This window comes from Carcharodon carcharias (assembly GCF_017639515.1).
Source record: "Carcharodon carcharias isolate sCarCar2 chromosome 27 unlocalized genomic scaffold, sCarCar2.pri SUPER_27_unloc_1, whole genome shotgun sequence".
Lineage (NCBI taxonomy): Eukaryota > Metazoa > Chordata > Chondrichthyes > Lamniformes > Lamnidae > Carcharodon > Carcharodon carcharias.
This window is the reverse complement of record NW_024470624.1, coordinates 1,675,910-1,693,790: the sequence shown is the minus strand read 5'-3', so window position 1 is coordinate 1,693,790 and position 17,881 is coordinate 1,675,910. Positions and strand designations below refer to the sequence as shown.

Genomic DNA, 17,881 nt, shown 5'->3' with positions numbered 1-17,881 from the left:
GTCACCTCCAAATCTGGTTTAGAAAATCCTCTCAGACGCCATCTCGGGAGCTCACTGACCTGAGGAGCCACCCTGGAAAAGAGACATTTTACCAGACTTAAATTTCCCTGCGGTGAGAAAGGTGTTCTGTGTTTAAAATCCCATCACCGTGTTTTCTATCGAACCCCAGGACACTTTCAGAACAGCAACAGAATCGTGGGGTTTTGTGGAGACCTCACACTGTGAACTCTACAGGTACACCCATGTGGAGAAAGTGGGTGTGTTGAAGCTGTGGAGCGGGTGAGATGAGTTGTTATCATCTGTCTCTCCTGCTCATCAGTCTCTTCAGGATGTTTCTCACCCTCTGCACCTGGCCCATGTACAAACGCCTCTTTAATATCTTCTCTCACCTTTAAACCCCTCAGCCCGTCTGATATTTATTCCAAAAGGGATTTATTCTCATGCCGCACTCCCCAAGTTTTCCTGCCACCCTGCCGTCCATTCAGGAGCTGACATGTCAATCTTACACTCACCTTCCCACAAGTATTGAGGTGTCTGCCTGGTATGTGTGTGTGTGTGTGTGTGTGTGTTTGATCCATGTTATCACCAAACTAAACTCACAATTACTTCCGCTCAAGTATTTCATTAATCCAAATGGACGGAAAAACAGAGAGAGACAATTGATAATAAATGGTCCGATTCTAAAGGGGGTGCAAGAGCAGAGGGAGCTGTGGGTATAGGGGCACAAATCACTGAAGGTGACAGGGTATGTAGGGAGCACGGTTAATAAAGCAAACGGGATCCTGCGGGTTTATAAACAGGGGCTTTGAATACAAAACCAGGGACGTTATGAGAAACCTGTATGAAGTAATGATTCGGGCTCCATTGAAGCATTGTGTCCAGTTCTGGGTGCCACAGATTAGGAAGGATATGAAGGCTTTACAGAGGGTGTGGAAAAGATTCACGAGAACGGTCCCAGGGATGAGGAACTTCAGTGATGTGGATAGATTGGAGAAGCTGGGACTGTTATCCTTGGAGAAGATAAAATTGGAAGGAGATTTGATCGAGGTATTAAAATCATGAAGGGTCTGGACAGAGCAGATAGAAACTTCCAATGGATGGAAGGAGCGAGACCCGGGTGACATTGGTTTAAGATGATCGGAAAAAGAAGCAATGGCAACAGGAGGAGAAACTTTATTCCACAGCGAGTGGTTTGGATCCGGAATACAGTGTCTGAGGGGCTGGTGGAGGCTGATTCACTCATGGTTTTCAGCAGAGAATTGGTTCATTTTCTGAAGAGCAGAAATTGGCAGAGTTATGGGGAAAGGTGGGGGGAGTGACTCTGGGTGAGTTGCTCTTGCAGAGAGCTGGAACAGACACAATGGGCTGAATGGCTCACTGATTCTATTCAACACGGCATGATGGTGGGTAGCACCGTCAGGAGGTGGGGGTTCCAATCCTCACTCCAAAGACTCGAATCCCCATAATCCAAGGCCCACACTCCCAGTGCCAGTACTGAGGAACAGCCATCCTGTCAGAGGGAGGATCTTTCGAGTGAGACATTCACCCAAGGGCCCCATCTGTCCTCTCAGGTGGATGTCCAAGACTGAATGGTCACAATTGGAAGGAGAGCAGGAGGGGGAGGAGTTCACTCCCTGTGTCCTGGGGCCAGATATTTATCCCTCAACCAACATCAGTAAAAACAGATGATGTGGTCATCATCACATTGCTGTCTGTGGGATCTTGCTGTGCACACATTGGCTGCCACGTTTCCTGTAGTGTCTGCACTTCAGAAACAGCTTAATCGGCAGTGAAACACATTGAGATGCCCGAAGGTGCTATATAAATGCAGGTTTCTTTTTAAACTGACACACTCCTATCCTCACAGGCAGATCGTCCAGCAGGAGCCTGAGCCAGCACTAGCCAGCTGACTGGTGGGGCAGGAACTCCCAGTGTGGACCGAGGCTGCTTCCCTTCAGAGGCCACTGAATCCATTGTGGGAAGTGGCCATTTAAAGAGGGTACCTTGACTTGCTGGTCTGATCCAGCCCTTTTCCCCCTGTGTAATGCTGGCTGAGAACAGACATCGGGGCTGCTCAATGTACTGAAAGTGATTTGCTTTTGTTCTCTTTGTCTGAAACTAAACTGGAAGTAAATGGATAAAATTCTGAAATGTCACAAGAAGAATTCCAGACAATATTGACATCACTGTATGTATTACAGACATATTTATTTATCTGTCATCACAGAATCTCACAGCACAGAAGGAGGCTATTCGGCCCATCGTGCCTGTGCTGGCTCTTTGAAAGAGTGACTCAATTAGGCCCACTGTCCTGCCCTTTCCCCATGAGCCCTGCAAACTAGTTCCCTTCCAGGATTTATCCAATTCCCTTTATTGAATCTGCTTCTTCCAGCCTTTCAGGCAGTGCATTCCGGATCACAACACCTCACTGTGTAAAGATTTATCTTCCTCATTTCCCCTCTGGCTCAAATGTCAATCATCTTAAATATGTGTCCTTTGGTCAATGACCCTTTTGCCAATGGAAAGTTTCTGTTTATTTACTCGATGTAAACCATTCATGTTCTTGAACAACTCTATCAAATCACCTCTGACCTTTCACTGCTCTAATGGGAACAACCCCGGCCTCTCCACTGTGTTCACATAACTGAAGTTCCTTATTCCTGTCCCTGTACTAAATCCCTGCACCCATTCCAAGGCCTTGACATCCTTCCTGAATTGTGGGGCCCATATATGGGGCTCATTTCCGGAAATAGTACTGAAAAGCAGAGAATTCAGCTTAAACTGTATCGAGCATTGGTTAGACCATGCTTGTAATATTGTGAACTGTTCCGGGTGCCCATTATTTTTAAAAAGGCACAGAGGAACTCGAGAAAGTGCAAGAAAGATTCACAAGGATGATCCTAGAACTGAGAGTGTTTCAGTTACAGGATGGATTGAACAGGCTGGGAACTTTTTCCCTGGAAAAGAGAAGGCTGAGGGCTGACTTTATGAAGAACTTTCAGAGTAAGAATGGGTGCAAGAGGGTTGACGTCATCAAATCATCACTGTTGGTACTGGAGCGAAATTCAGAATTAATAATTGTGGTTTACACTGAACATGTTTCTCCCTCTCAAACTCAAAATCTCTGTCTTCCGCACACTCCCTCCTCCCGACTGATTGAGGCACTAATTCATGCTACTATCCTCCTCCTGATTTTTCCTAATTCTCCTCCCCTGAAGGTGCTGACTCTCGGCTTCAGTCTCCCACTCACCTCTTGCCCTCTCCAATACGTTACCAAGGTGTCGAAATCTTTACACCTGAAGTTAACAAACTGTTTTGTTAAGGGGGCATCACAATCAAATCCAGTGACTACCCACATGTACTTTGTGTCAGGGTGATGTCACTGCGCCCCCCACCCCCACTTTCCATCTCAGTTCCAGGAATTTGGAGACGGGGCCCAGAATGGGTAGTGGCAGCCGCGGCTCCCACAATCCCGCGCGCTGGGGAAACTGCTCCATCCGTAGCGCGGGCAGGCGCCCCGGAACTGCGCATGTCCGAGGTAGAAGGGAAGCTGCGCATGTGTGGAGAATAGCGTTTCCCATTCGCCAACCGCTCAGCTCGTCATGGGGGTCAAAGGGTATCCCGGGCCCACGAAGGCCGTCGCTGCCCCATTGTCTTCATGCGAGAAATTGACCAATGGGAGGAGTTGGAGGACCGGAAGGATTCTGGTCCTCCAGCCAATCAGAGCGCGGGCTTTGTGCGAATGCCGATTGAGCTTCACACAGACTAAAACTTCCTCCTGTGTTCAACGTCTGTGAGTAAACCACTTTCTTTTCTCCCCCTTTCCATTTCTTTTCTCAGTCTGGGGATAAATTGTTGACTTGCAGGAACTGAAGGGAAATGAAGTGAATCCAGGGAGGGTGCAGACTCTGGAAAGGTTGGCCCAGGTTTCTCTCTGTTAGACATCCTTTGCTCCCTCAGCTTGACACATTTATTTGTCTGGCTAAAAGGATGGTCTCTTTCCTAATGTTCACAATGAAAGGGGTGGTTCCCCCAGGAAATGACTGACATTTAAGGGAAATTAATTTAGGGCAGAAATGTGTCTAGTGTTGTTATATGGTGCATCGTAGATATATTATTTCTGGTAATTTAAATCTAATGTTTTCTGATTTCTAGTCTTGTAATATAGCACTGTAGCTGCATTATATATTTCCAGTCAGAGTCATCACGGCACAGAAGGAGTCCATTCGATAATTTGAGTCCATGCCGATTCTCTGTAGAACAATCCAGTCAGTCTCATTCCCCTCTATATCCCCATTCCCCTGGAGGTTTATTTCCTTAAAGCGCTCATCCAATTTCATTTTGAAATCATTGATCACCTCCTCTTCCACCACCCTCGTAAGCAACGAGTTCCAGGTCATCACCACTCACTGCCAAAATAAATTTCTCCCTCACACCCCATTGTACCTCTAATCATGTAATAGACTACTTTGTATTACGCACATTTTTAGTGCAGGACTATTGGGTGCATATTAGGTACGTCAAAGTGAGAATGGAGAGCACACAAGTTCCACAGAAACTAAAATTGTCTGTTCTGAGTTTTTATCCTGTTGCAACAGTGATAATTTATCTAATCTCCTTTTACAGGTTATCAGAAGAGGAGAATTTGCAGACAGAAATCTCAAAACCAAACGTCGCTTCAGGATCTCAGAGTCATTTGATTCATTGAACCTGAATATTATCAGCCTTTGAATCTAGAAGGAGAGATGTTTCTCTGTCCTACCTGCTTGTGGAGATTTTAAACATCTGTCTGACCAAGATAGCACCAAGACCCCCACACCTGACTGAGAGTATTCCAGTGCAATGAATGTGGAAAGAGCTTTCACCAGTTACTCAGTCTAGTAAAACATTTGACCATTCACATACGTATGCATATGTCCTGTGTGTGGAGGAAACTTCAACTGATCGTCGAACCTTGAAAGACACAAGGACACCCGCACCATGGAGAAACCTTGGAAATGTGGGGACTGTGGGAAGGGATTCAGATCCCCATCTGAATTGGAAACACATCGACGCAGTCACACTGGGGAGAGGCCATTCACCTGCACTGTGTGTGGGAAAGGATTCACTCATTCATCCAACCTGCGGACACATCAGCGAGTTCATACTGGGAAAAGGCCGTTCACCTGCTCCGACTGTGGTAAGGGATTCACTCAGTTATCTCACCTGCTGACACACCAGCGAGTTCACACCAGGGAGAGGCCGTTCACCTGCTCTGAGTGTGGGAAGAGATTCAGTGATTCATCCAACCTACGAACACATCAACGAGTTCACTCTGGGAAAAGGCCGTTCACTTGCCCCGAGTGTGAAAAGGGATTTACTCAGTTATCCCACCTGCTGACACACCAGCGAGTTCACACCGGGGAGAGACCATTCACCTGTTCTGAGTGTGGGAAACGATTCAGTGAATCATCCAACCTGCTGACTCACCAGCGAGTTCACACCGGGGAGAGACCATTTATCTGCGCTGAGTGTGGGAAGGGATTCACTCATCTATCCACGCTGCTGACTCACCAGCGAGTTCACACTGGGGAAAAGCCGTTCACCTGCTCTGAATGTGGGAAGGGATTCAGTCAAATATCCAACCTGCGGACACACCAGAGAGTTCATACTGGGGAGAGACTGTTCATCTGTTCTGAGCGTGGGAGTGGATTCACTGTTTAATCTGCCCTGCTGAGGCAGCAGAGAGTTCAAATTGAGGAGAGACCGTTCACCTGCTCCGAGTGTGGGAGATTCACTCAGTCATCAAATCTGCTGATACACCAGAGAGTTCACAAGTGATTACCGGGGTTGGATTCTGCTGTTATTGCTGCTGTTAATCACATCCAGGACTGAACCATGTTCATTCTGACACTTGGTGAAGTGGGAGGGTCGGAAGGTTTCTTTCTGCTGGACTGGCCGGTCTCACGACTTTGCTTCCAGTGGCTGATGCTCTTTGAGCCTGGGAGTGCACATTTCCACTGAAATGATCTGCAAAAGCTGATGGAATACATTTATTTTATTCTGGATAGTAAATAGTCATTTGGTAGTATAGAACTTGAGTGTTGCTGAGAAAAGAGACATGTCAAAGCTTTTCACCTTGCACTCATCAGGACACTTCGCAAGAATACCAATATAAGCAGAAAACAACAATTTATACTGTGTGAGAAGAGAGTGCTGATTGGTTGGCAAGCGGACTCTGATTGGTAGCGATATTACCAAGGACAATACACCAATTGATGGTGACTGACAGTTGTTATTTTCCCCTCACATTGGTTTTCTTGTGAAATGTCCTGATGATGCCAAATTAAAAGCTTGGACAGTATATTATGTTTTTCCCACCACTACAGGCAGATCTAAAATGAATACAGACAGTGCTAGAGAAACCCGGCTGCTCTAAAAGTATCTGTGAAGAGAAAGAAACAGAATTAATGTTTCGATTCCAACATAACTCTTCTTCAGAAGTAAAGAGAGGGAGGAATGTGATGGGTTTGATGGTGTTGAGAAAGCAGGGAGTGTCCAGTGGAGCACAAGGCATGTCAGGGATTGGTTAGAGGGCAGGCGAGATTAAATGACCAAAATAAGCAACAAAAGACAAAAGGAGAGGTAATGGTTGTATTAAAGAAACAAAGTATTGGTACAGGGTAAGTGTTAATGGCAGAATAAGGAACAGCTCTGTCTGAAAGCAAAATTCATGGAAACAAAATGCAGACTAGCACTTGGTAGAGAAACACAGTGTTTCCTGTCAACGCAAGATGGCCACATAAGATCGCCACTGATACCCGTCTGCACATGTGCACTTGTTCGTGTGAGCGCGCAACACCAATGACGTCATTGGCCGGATGCATCTGGAGTAAACGCTGTCCGGTTAAAAGCATTGGAAAGTAAAACCACACATTTCCGTGGTTATTGTTAACAAAACTACGTTCGTTACAGATTGTGTAAGAGAAAACAGTGGATTGTACTTGACTCTATGTTAAAAAAACTTAGTGCAGAGAACAGTAAAATGTTTCAAGTATCGATGAGCGAGCTGCCAGGATTTGTATATAATAGAACTGAAAATACGCCATGGAAAAAGATAAGGCTAAAGGAAGAGACCGAGGGGAAAATGGGTATTAGATTTTGTTCTCAATGAAATAGCCCTTTCTGGGTGCAAAATCCACTCTCTAGCATTGTTAATTGGTTTAAAAACAGGGAGAAACGAACTGGAGAGGATGAGTATCACACTGAGGCTGGGGGAATGATTAGAGTTCTGATCTCCGTCACTCACAATGATGTCACTGCGTGAAGCAGTACAACTGAGCACGCCCCACATTGGCAGCAAACGCAGCCGCAAAAAATAGTGCCAAATGGAGGACAGAGTTGCTGGTCTGAAGTTGTTGAACTCAATGTTGAGTCCAGAAGGCTGTAAAGTGCCTCATCGGAGGATGAGGTGCTGCTCTTCCAGCTTGTGTTGGGCTTCTCGGGAACATTGCAGCAGGCCGAGGACAGAAATGTGAGCATGAGAGCAACGTGGTGAATTATAATGGCAGCAACTGGAAGGTTAGGGTCATGCTTGTGGACTGAGTGGAGATGTTCCACAAAGAGGGCAGCAAACAGGGAACAGATGAATTGAAGAGAAAGCATTTCTGTTCAGAATATTGTGCACATCATTTTACTCTGGTTGGCTTTCATCCTCAAGTAATTTTCTGTTTTTTTAACCATGTTCTGTTTCATTAATAAACTTTTATCAGTAAAAATATTTGATTTTTCTGGGCTTTTCATGATTAGATTTCTGCACTTCAGGGAAAGTGGGTGAGAGGCGTTGGCAGGCTCTTTAACAGAAAGTGAGTCCCTCTAAGGTAATTGGCAAAGGAGCCAGAGGGAAAAATGAGAATTTATTTTTGACACAGCAATGTTAGAAAATGGGGTTCAGGAAGTCAATTAACCCTTTATTCCCCTTTCCCAAAGTCTGAAATGATTCACAGTGATAACCCTTATTGGTAACAGTGGTTAGATTTTATTCAGTGTAAATAAGACCTGACACATGCTCATGTCTGAGCAGTAGTATCAAAGTGCAGCAGCATTACCATTACACTCTGGGTAGAAGCACCATCTCCACGTAAATGCTCCCTGGTCTGCCCCAGATGCCATGGCACCAGTCAATGCAAATGTAAAACCTCTACAAATCTCTGTGCTCGGGGAATCCCTTCTGATACTTTTTTACATCACAAAGTCTATGGAGACTGATTTAACCCAATCATTGCCGAGCTAACATTTGAACGGACCAATTACAAAACCTGTCATTGAACCATCTGTACCCGCCCAAGCCACATCAAACTCTCGACCAATTGGCTTCCCACGCTCCGTCCCCGGTACAGGGAGTCAGCATTCCCATGCCAAGCAGTGAAAACATGGTGGCTTTGACACCCAGGTGTCGTCTAGGATTCAAGGCACTTTTGTTTTCTCTGTCCTCTGGGATCTGTTCATCTGCCTGTTCACAGAATCAATCAGTGCAGAAGAGACCATTTGGCCCATTGAGTCTGCACCGACACGTGAGAAACACCTGACCTACCTACCTAACCCCATTTACCAGCACTAGGCCCTTGAATGTTATGACGTGCCAAGTGCTCATCCAGGTACTTTTTAAAGGATGTGAGGCAACCCACCTCCACCACCCTCCCAGGCAGCGCATTCCACACCGTCACCACCCTCTGGTAAAAAGGCTTTTTCTCACATGCCCCATAAACCTCCTGCCCCTCACCTTGAACTTATGCCCCCTCGTGACTGACCCTTCAACTCAGGGGAACAGCTGCTCCCTACCTACCTTGTCCATGCCCCTCATAATCTTGTCCACCTCGATCAGGTCACCCCTCAGTCTTCTCTGCTCCAACAAAAACAACCCAAGTCTATCCAACCTCTCTTCATAACTTAAATGTTTCATCCCAGGTGACATAGCAAGTCATCTGTTCTCAGTTCTGCCAGATTTCTGTTGAAGTTTGGCCTCTTTTACACCTTTCGGATTAATAAAACATTTGGTCAATGAAGACCCAAACCACAATTACCCATCCTGTCACCTGTCAACCATCCTCACCCAGAGAGTAATCACAACAGGAATAAAAACAGGAGAAGTGTAACAATCAAATTTAAAATAATTGCACAGCCAGTCAGAGTTATTAATTATTAATGTTCACTAATTAGCAAGAAAACCCGAAGTAGGAGGTCCTCCAGGATTCTTACTGTGGACATCTTGAAGGGAGGAGAACTCTCTCTCCGACACCCCCACTCAATTTCACTCCATTATTTTCCAGTTCTGTTCTGGCCCCACCTGGGGTAACATCTACTCGACCTTTTCTTCTCCTGTAGGAGTGCTGTGAGTTCTCAGTTACTCGTACATCAGGACAGAGGCTTCAAGCAGCAGATCAAGCCTGGATTTAAAAGATTCTCCAGCTCTCTCCCTACCCCTGACCAACTTGTGGAGAGTTGTCACTCTATTATTTTTCCCAAGCCCCTAATTGTCCCAATCCATAATTTTTTATTCCTTTCAGTTTAGTTTTATTCACTTTTCACCATGACTGGTGTCTTTAATTCTATCCTGACTGTTTTAAAGTCAGTTTCTCTCTGGAGCGTGTGTCAGTGCCTTGATCACATCAAAATGTTGTCTCATTCCTCTGGCCACATTAGCCATTCCATGTCATACAGTTTGTCAAGTCGCTGTGTATGTTTGGGACTCTTCCATGTATTTCACCATGAATTTCCTTCTATTAGTTGCTTAACATCTAGCAAATCACATCTGCACGTACACTGGTATCCCAATAGCATGCCAGACACTTTTTGACTTTCATGTTATCTTATCTAAAATTCATGGGGATAATGGGGTCAGTGGGGGGGTTGGGGGTTTGTGTGTTTGTGGAGGTGGAGGCGGTGGTGGTGGCGGTGGATCTGCCTCAAGAGCTTTGCTGATCTCACTCTGTGCGGTCCCGATATTTCAGGTAGTGGCCAGGATTTCAACTATGGTTTTCTTTTAAAAAAGGGTTCAGAGGCAAATGATATAAACATTTCCGAGAGAAAGCTATCGACTTATTCAGCTTGTCTGCACTTCCCTGAATTTCACTAGAATCTACATGGTTACCAGATTGATCAAATCCTTTCAACTACACCCAAGGTGAGTTATTCCAATTCCTTCATTGCCCAGTAGAATTGTAAACATTCCCATTTTATTCCAGGCCTGAACATATCTTGTTTCTTTGATCTGGCTGGGACTGTTCTCCTTGGAGCAAAGGAAGTTGAGGGGAGATTTGATAGAGGTGTACAAGATTATGACAGGTTTACATCAGCTGGGCAAAGAAAAGCTGTTCCCGTCAAGGACGAGGGGACACAGGTTGAAGGTTTTAAGTGAGAGATGTGGGGGGGAATGTGAGGAAGAAGTTTTTTTTACACAGCAATTGAGAATGACCTGCAACTCGCTGCCTATGAGGTGGTGCAATCAGAGATGATGAACAATTTCAAAAGAAAATTGGTCACTTGAAGGCAATAAACCTGCAGGGATACGGGGATATAGAGGGGGAATGGGACTGACTGGATTGCTCTACAGAGAGTCAGCATGGACTCGAGGTACCAAATAGACCTTTTTGAAGGTAACTTTGTAACATTTAACCCATGTTGGTGCAGCTGTTCAACAAAACTAACAACTTCTTAAACAAATATTTGTGATTTGACCAATGGGAGAAGTGTTCCTCATTTCGCCACAACACATTGAGCCAGTCAGCTTGGAATCCCTACTAACTGTGAACTATAACTTGTATCTAAACAGGGTGTCCTGGAACACCTGGTGCTCTGACCCCTTCCTGACTTGAACACCAGTTTTATTTTCTTAAAGCTACATTACAGTATCTGGAACTGAAAGAGCCAGGCAATTGAAGACTGTTCATCGTTACGCTTACATACAATACAATTTGGTAATATAAGCCTTATTAATTACACAAATGTGTCGTCGGGGTGAAGTCTAACAGTTAACACTGATAAAGAGGCTGACTCCAGGTATTTTGCAGGGAATCCCCACTCTTTTTAGTGACTTCAATGTGTTGACATCACCAAACCTAAACAAGCATAACTTTCACACTCCTTAACCTTGTGTCAATCCTCAGTACGAGGTGAATCTGGGTAACATGTTCACCAATCTAATCTACATACTAACGAGGTGCAGCCACTGTCAAACACAGCACAGTTCAATGAGTCTGTGACTAACATTCTCATCACTGGACCAAAGCTCCTTGTGACTAGTACAATTCCTTCAGAGTGATCATCATCATCGTCTTCAGCCTCAGAATTCTCTTTATCATGTGTCATTTTGAAGACCCTGATTTTCCACTTTGGGCAGTTCATCACATAATGATATTTTGAGTCAGACCTGAAACACCTGTTAAAAGCAAAAAACTGCGGATGCTGGAAAACCAAAACAAAAATAAAAATACCTGGAAAAACTCAGCAGGTCTGGCAGCATTTGTGGAGAGGAACACAGTTAACGTTTTGAGTCCGTATGACTGTTCTGTTGAAGAGTCATATGGACTAGAAACGTTAACTGTGTTCCTCTCCGCAGATGCTGCCAGACCTGCTGAGTTTTTCCAGGTATTTATATTTTTGTTCTGAAACACCTGTTAACTGTTCCCTGGTCATCCGTGGGGGTCATTCACTTATTAGTGCTGTTCTAATCCTGTCTTCTGTTGTGATATCCAGATCTGCTACAGATGCTTTCGCCCTCATTCAAAACCTGTCAAAGTCCAACTGTGCTTCATAGGATCCACTTGAACATCTTTCTTGTAAATCTCATCAATGAACCTAAATAGAAGATCCAAACCTTCATCAGTATCCAACTGACCAGCATCCAGCTCACTAAATACTTTTGTTTCTGATGTTACTTTCGTGGGGAAATGACGATGCCAAGACCAGACCTTGTTTCCCCCTTGGTAGGGATGTAACCTGTGTCTACATATCCACTTCATTCTTCCACTGGTTATGTGGCTCAGACTCTGAGAACATCAACGGGTAATCAGACCCTGACAATTCCCACTTGCTTTCAGCCATTTCTCACAAAAGCTACTCAGGTTGTAACTTTCTATCTGAAATTTTATTTTCCTTTAGTTTCCAACCTTCGCCATGAGACAAGCGTTCTCTGTTACCATGTTATAATCCTGACAGCCTGATGGTGAAGGAGGCAACTGGAGCCAGTCTTTACTTGGTATAGATTTATTCACTGAGTGAAACATTACAGGTATATACCTTCTAACTTGACTCCACTCTTTGTCAGTAAGGGTCTCTTTATATGTGCTCAAGTAACTATCCAATCCATGACACCCACCTGTATATACTTAACCTCAATTGATACAATTAACACCCACGGTCAGAGCATCTAAAAGGTCTCCAGTCAGTGTGAACTGTCTGGTGTCTCAGCGGCTCGGATGAACAAGTGAATCCCTTCCCACACTCAGAGCAGGTGAACAGCCTCTCCCTGGTATGAACTCGCTGGTGTCTCAGCAGGATGAATGGATCACTGAATCGCTTCCCACACTTGGAGCAGGTGAACGGCTTCTCCCCGGTGTAAACTCGCTGGTGTGTCAGCAGGTGGGATAACTGAGTGAATCCCTTTCCACATTCAGAACAGGTGCATGGTCTCTCCCCGGTGTAAACTCGCTGGTGTCTCTACAGGTGAGATGACAGAATGAATCCCTTTCCACACTCAGAGCAGGTGAATGACCTCTCCCCGCTGTGAACTCGCTGGTGAGTCAGCAGGGAGGATGAATCACTAAATCCCTTTCCACACTCAGACAGGTGAAGGGTCTCTCCCCAGTGTGAACTCACTGGTGTGTCTGCAGGTGGGATAACTGAGTGAATCCCTTCCCACACTCAGAGCAGGTGAAGGGTCTCTCCCCGGTGTGAACACGCTGATGCATCCGCAGGGCGGATAAATCAGTGAATCCCTTTCCACAGAGAGGATGAACGGTCTCTCCCCAGTGTAACTTCGTCGATGAGTTTCCAGCTCAGACGGGGCTTTGAATCCCTTCCCACTGTCCCCACATTTCCACGGTTTCTCCATGGTGCGCGTGTCCTTGTGTCTCTCCAGGTTCGACCATCAGTTGAAGCCTTGTCCACACACAGAACACGTGTATGGCCTCTCCCCACTGTGAACGGTGATGTTTTTTCAGGCAGTGTAACTGGTTAAAGCTCTTTCCAGAGTCAGTGCACTGGAACACTCTCACTCAAGTGTGTGTATCTTGGTGCTTTTTCAGTCACACTGATGTTGGAAACCTTTGCAAACAGACAGAACAAACATTTCTCCTTTCAGATTCAAAAGCCGATCATATTCAGCTCCCGATGAATGGAGTGACTCTGTCAGATCTTGATGTGAAGTTTAGTTTGAGATTTCTGGCTGCAAATCCTCCCCTTCGAATATCCTATTAAAGGAGTTTACAAAAGTCATCACTGTCAGTACAGGATATAAATTCAGAACAGACAATTCTCATTTCTATGGAATATTCTTTCCTCTCTCGCTCCCCAAAAGCTGTAAACCTCCATCCCACACACTCTCACTCCATTCTCACCCTGCTGTACCTCATATACACCCAATAGTACTGCACTAAAAATGTGTGTAATACACAGGACTCTATTACATGATTAGAGAGACACATGATGCTGTGGGGAAGAACTTTCTTTCAACAGCCAGTGGTGATGTCCTGGAAGCCACAGCCTACGAGGGTGGTGGTTCCAGAAACGATCAATAATTTCAAAATGAAATTGAATTGACATTTGAAGGAAATGAACATGCAGGGGGATGGAGATATAGAAGGGGGAATGGGATTGCCTGGGTCACTCTACAGAGAGTCAGTCTGGACTCAAGTTATCAAATGGACTCCTTCCGTGTCATAATTACTATCACTGGAAATATATTAAGTAACTGCAGTACTCTCCTCCAAGACTAGAAACGATAATAAATGAACTTAATTACAGAACTATAAATAATATATCTAAAATGTCCCCAATGACAACATTAGACATATCTTTGTCCTCTATTACTATATTGTCCAGGGGGCAGAAGTCTTACAAAATAAAATAACAGACACTTCAGCCATGGGGTTGGAGACATGGGTGGTGGAGTGGGTGGTGGTGGGATGCTGGTGACCGTGAGAGCAGGTTGGATGGGGGTTTGGGTTTCAATATGAGAGGGGATGGGGAGGAGGGGTCCTGAGACAATAATAGTGGGAGGGGTGGGGCTTAAAATAAACTAAAACTTACAACTTATCTTGTTTAGTCACAACATCATCATCTCTCTGCTGGCTGACTCACTCACTTGCAGTCCCACTCGAATCACTCCAACAGGTATACCATTTTGGATACTGTTGCGGGGGATGGCCTATCAGGGGAAATCAACAGCAGTAGTCAGAGTAGTGGCATCACGGCTGTCTCTGTTGTTCAGCAGGGGGGTCAAAGCACAGAAGAGCAATTGTCATATGGGACTCTATAACCAGGGGCTCAGAAAAGCGCTTCTGTGATCGTGAAAGAGACACCAGGATGGTATGTTGCCTCCCTGGTGCCAGGGTCCAGGATGTCTCTGACTGGGTATGGGACATTCTGAAGGGGGCTGGAGAACAGCCAGAGGCTGTAGTACACATTTGTACTAACAACATAGGCAGGAAGAGTGACGAGGTCCTGCAGCAGGAGTTCAGGGAGTTAGGCAGAAAGTTAAAAAACAGGACCTCTAGGGTTGTAATGTCAGGATTACTCCCTGTGCCACGTGCCAGTGAGGCTAGAAATAGGAAGATAGTACAGCTGAACACATGGCTGAACAGATGGTGTAGGAGGGAGGGTTTCCGATATCTGGATCAGTGGGATCTCTTCCGGAGCAGGTGGGACCTGTACAAGAAGGACGGGTTGCATCTAAACTGGAGGGGCACCAATATCCTGGCTGCGAGGTTTGCTGGTGTCACTCAGGAGGGTTTAAACTAATATGGCAGGGGGGTGGGAACCAGAGCAATAGGTCAGCAGGTGAAATAAAGGACTGGGAACCAGTGAATATGGCCAGTAGGACTAAGAGGAAGGGCAGGCAGGGAGAAATTACTGAACACAGTGGGACTGGAGGTCTGAAATGCATTTGTTTCAATGTGAGAAGTACAACAGGCAAGGCAAATGAGTTTAGAGCTCGAATTAGTTCTTGGGACTATGATGTTATTGCTATTACAGAGACTTGGTTGAAGGATGGACAGGATTGGCAGATAAATATTCCAGGATTTAGATGTTTCAGGCAGGATAGAGAGGGATGTAGAAGAGGTAGGGGAGTTGCACTGCTGGTTAAGGGGAATATCACAGCTGTATGTCAGGAGGACACCTCATTGGGATCATGCAGCGAGGCAATATGGGTAGAGCTCCGGAATAGGAAGGGTGCAGTCACAATGTTGGGGGTTTACCATAGGCCTCCCAATTACCGGCAGGAGATTGAGGAACAGTTATGTAGGCAGATTTTGGAAAGATGTAAGAGCAATAGGGTTGTTGTGTGGGTGATTTTAACTTTCCCTATATTGACTGGGAATCACTTAGTGCTCGGGGTTTGGATGGTGCAGAATTTGTAAGGTGCATCCAGGAGGACTTCCTGAGACAATATGCAGATAGTCCAACTAGGGAAGGGGCAATACTGGACCTGGTATTAGGGAATGAACCCGGCCATGTGGTCGAAGTTTCATTAGGAGAGCATTTCGGGAAAAGTGACCAGAACTCAGTAAGTTTCAAGGTTCTGGTGGATAAGGAAAACAGGAGTCCTCGGGTTAAGGTGCTTAATTGGGGGAAGGCTAATTATAACAATATTAGGCAGGAACTGAGGAATCTAGACTGGAGGTGGATGTTTGACGGCAAATCAACAACTGACATGTGGGGGGGCTTTCAAACGTCAGTTGCTAAGGCTGAAGGATAAGCATGGAAAGTTTCAGGAACCTTGAATAACGAAGGATATTGTGAGATTAGTCAAAAAGAAAAGGGAGGTTAGAAGGCTGGGAACAGATGAAGCCCATGGAGAATACAAAGAAAGTAGGAAGAAACTTAAGCAAGGAGTCAGGAGGGCTAAAAGGGGTCATGAAAAGTCACTGGCAACCAGGATTAAGGAAAATCCCAAGGCCTTTTATACATATGTGAAAAGCAAGAGGGTAGCCAGGGAAAGGATAGGTCCACTCAGGGGCAGAGGTGGGAATCTGTGTGTGGAGCCAGAAGAAATGGGAGAGATACTAAATGAATACTTCTCATCGGTATTCACCAAAGAGAAGGACTTAGTGGTCGATTTGTCTAGGGAAGAGTGTGTAGATAGCCTAGATCATGTTGAGATCAAAAAAGAGGAGGTGTTAGGCGTCTTGAAGAATATTAAGGTGGATAAGTCCCCAGGTCCAGATGGGGTCTACTCCAGAGTACTGAGGGAGGCAAGGAAGGAGATCGCTGGGGCCTTGACAGAAATCTTTGTATCCTCACTGGCTATGGGTGAGGTCCCAGAGGACTGGAGAATGGCCAATGTTGTTCCATTGTTTAGGAAAGGTAGCAGGGATAATCCAGGAAACCACAGGCCGATGAGCCTTACGTCAGTGGTAGGGAAATTATTGGAGAAAATTCTTTGTGACAGGATTTACTACCATTTGGAAGCAAATGGGCATATTAGTGAGAGGCAGCATGATTTTGTGAAGGGGTGGTCGGGTCTCACTAACTTGATCGAGTTTTTCGAGCAAGTGACAAAGATGATCGACGATGGAAGGGCAGTGGATGTTATATACATGGATTTCAGTAAGGCCTTTGACAACGTCCCTCATGGCAGACTGGTACAGAAGGTAAAGTTGCCAGAGGTGAGCTGGCAAGATGGATACAGAATTGGCTTGGTCATAGAAGATAGAGGGTAGCAGTGGAAGGATGCTTTTCTGAATGGAGACCTGTGACTAGTGGAGTTCCGCAGGGATCAGTGCTGGGACCTCTGCTGTTTGTAGTATACATAAATGATTTGGAGGAAAATGTATCTAGGCTAATTAGTAAGTTTGCAGGTGACACTAATGTTGGAGGAGTTGCAGATAGTGAAGAGGATTGTCAAAGGATACAATGGGATATAGATCGTTTGGAGACTTGGGCGGAGAAATGGCAGATGGAGTCTAATCCAGACAAATGTGAGCTAATGCATTTTGGAAGGTCTAATACAGGCAGGAATTATACAGTAAATGGCAGAACCCTTAAATGCATCGACGAGCAGAGGGATCTGGGTGTACAGGTCCACAGGTCACTGAAAGTGGCAACACACGTGGATAAGGTAGTCAGGAAGGCATATGGCATGCTTGCCTTCATTGGCAGGGGTATTGAGTATAAAAGCTGGGAAATCATGCTGCAGCTGTATAGAACCTTGGTTAGGCCACACTTGGAACATTGCGTGCAATTCTGGTCGCCACATTACCAGAAGGATATAGAGGCGTTGGAGAGAGTGCAGAGGAGGTTTACCAGGATGCTGCCTGGTCTGGAGGTTATTAGTTATGAGGAGAGGTTGGAGAAACTCGGATTGTTCTCACTAGAGCGACGGAGATTGAGGGACAACTTGATAGAAATTGACAAAATTATGAGTGGCATGGACAGAGTAGATAGTCAGAAGCTTTTTCCCAGGGTGGAAAAGTCAATTACTAGGAGACATAGATTTAAGGTGAGAGGAGAAAACTATAAAGGTGACCTGCGGGGCAAGTTTTTACACAGAAGGTAGTGAGTGTCTGGAATTTGCTGCCAGAGGAGGTGGTAGAAGCAGCAAGAGACAACTTGACAAATCCATGAATAGGATGGGAATAGAGGGATACGGACCACGAAAGTGGAAAATGTTTTAGTTGACGGG

The 17,881-nt window shown here is 45.3% G+C and overlaps 2 protein-coding genes across 2 annotated transcripts in view; one reads left to right on the top strand and one right to left on the bottom strand.

Annotated features, from left to right (window-relative positions):
* The window catches only part of LOC121273703 (zinc finger protein 229-like), a 1,112,939-nt gene that overhangs the window by 705,279 nt on the left and 389,779 nt on the right, over positions 1-17,881 (bottom strand). The window lies entirely within an intron of this gene.
* Positions 3,678-7,757, top strand: LOC121273708 (zinc finger protein 239-like). Its single transcript, XM_041180869.1, has 2 exons — positions 3,678-3,793; positions 4,627-7,757. The coding sequence occupies exon 2, from the start codon at positions 4,981-4,983 to the stop codon at positions 5,701-5,703; it is 723 nt and encodes a 240-aa protein (XP_041036803.1). The 5' UTR covers positions 3,678-3,793; positions 4,627-4,980; the 3' UTR covers positions 5,704-7,757.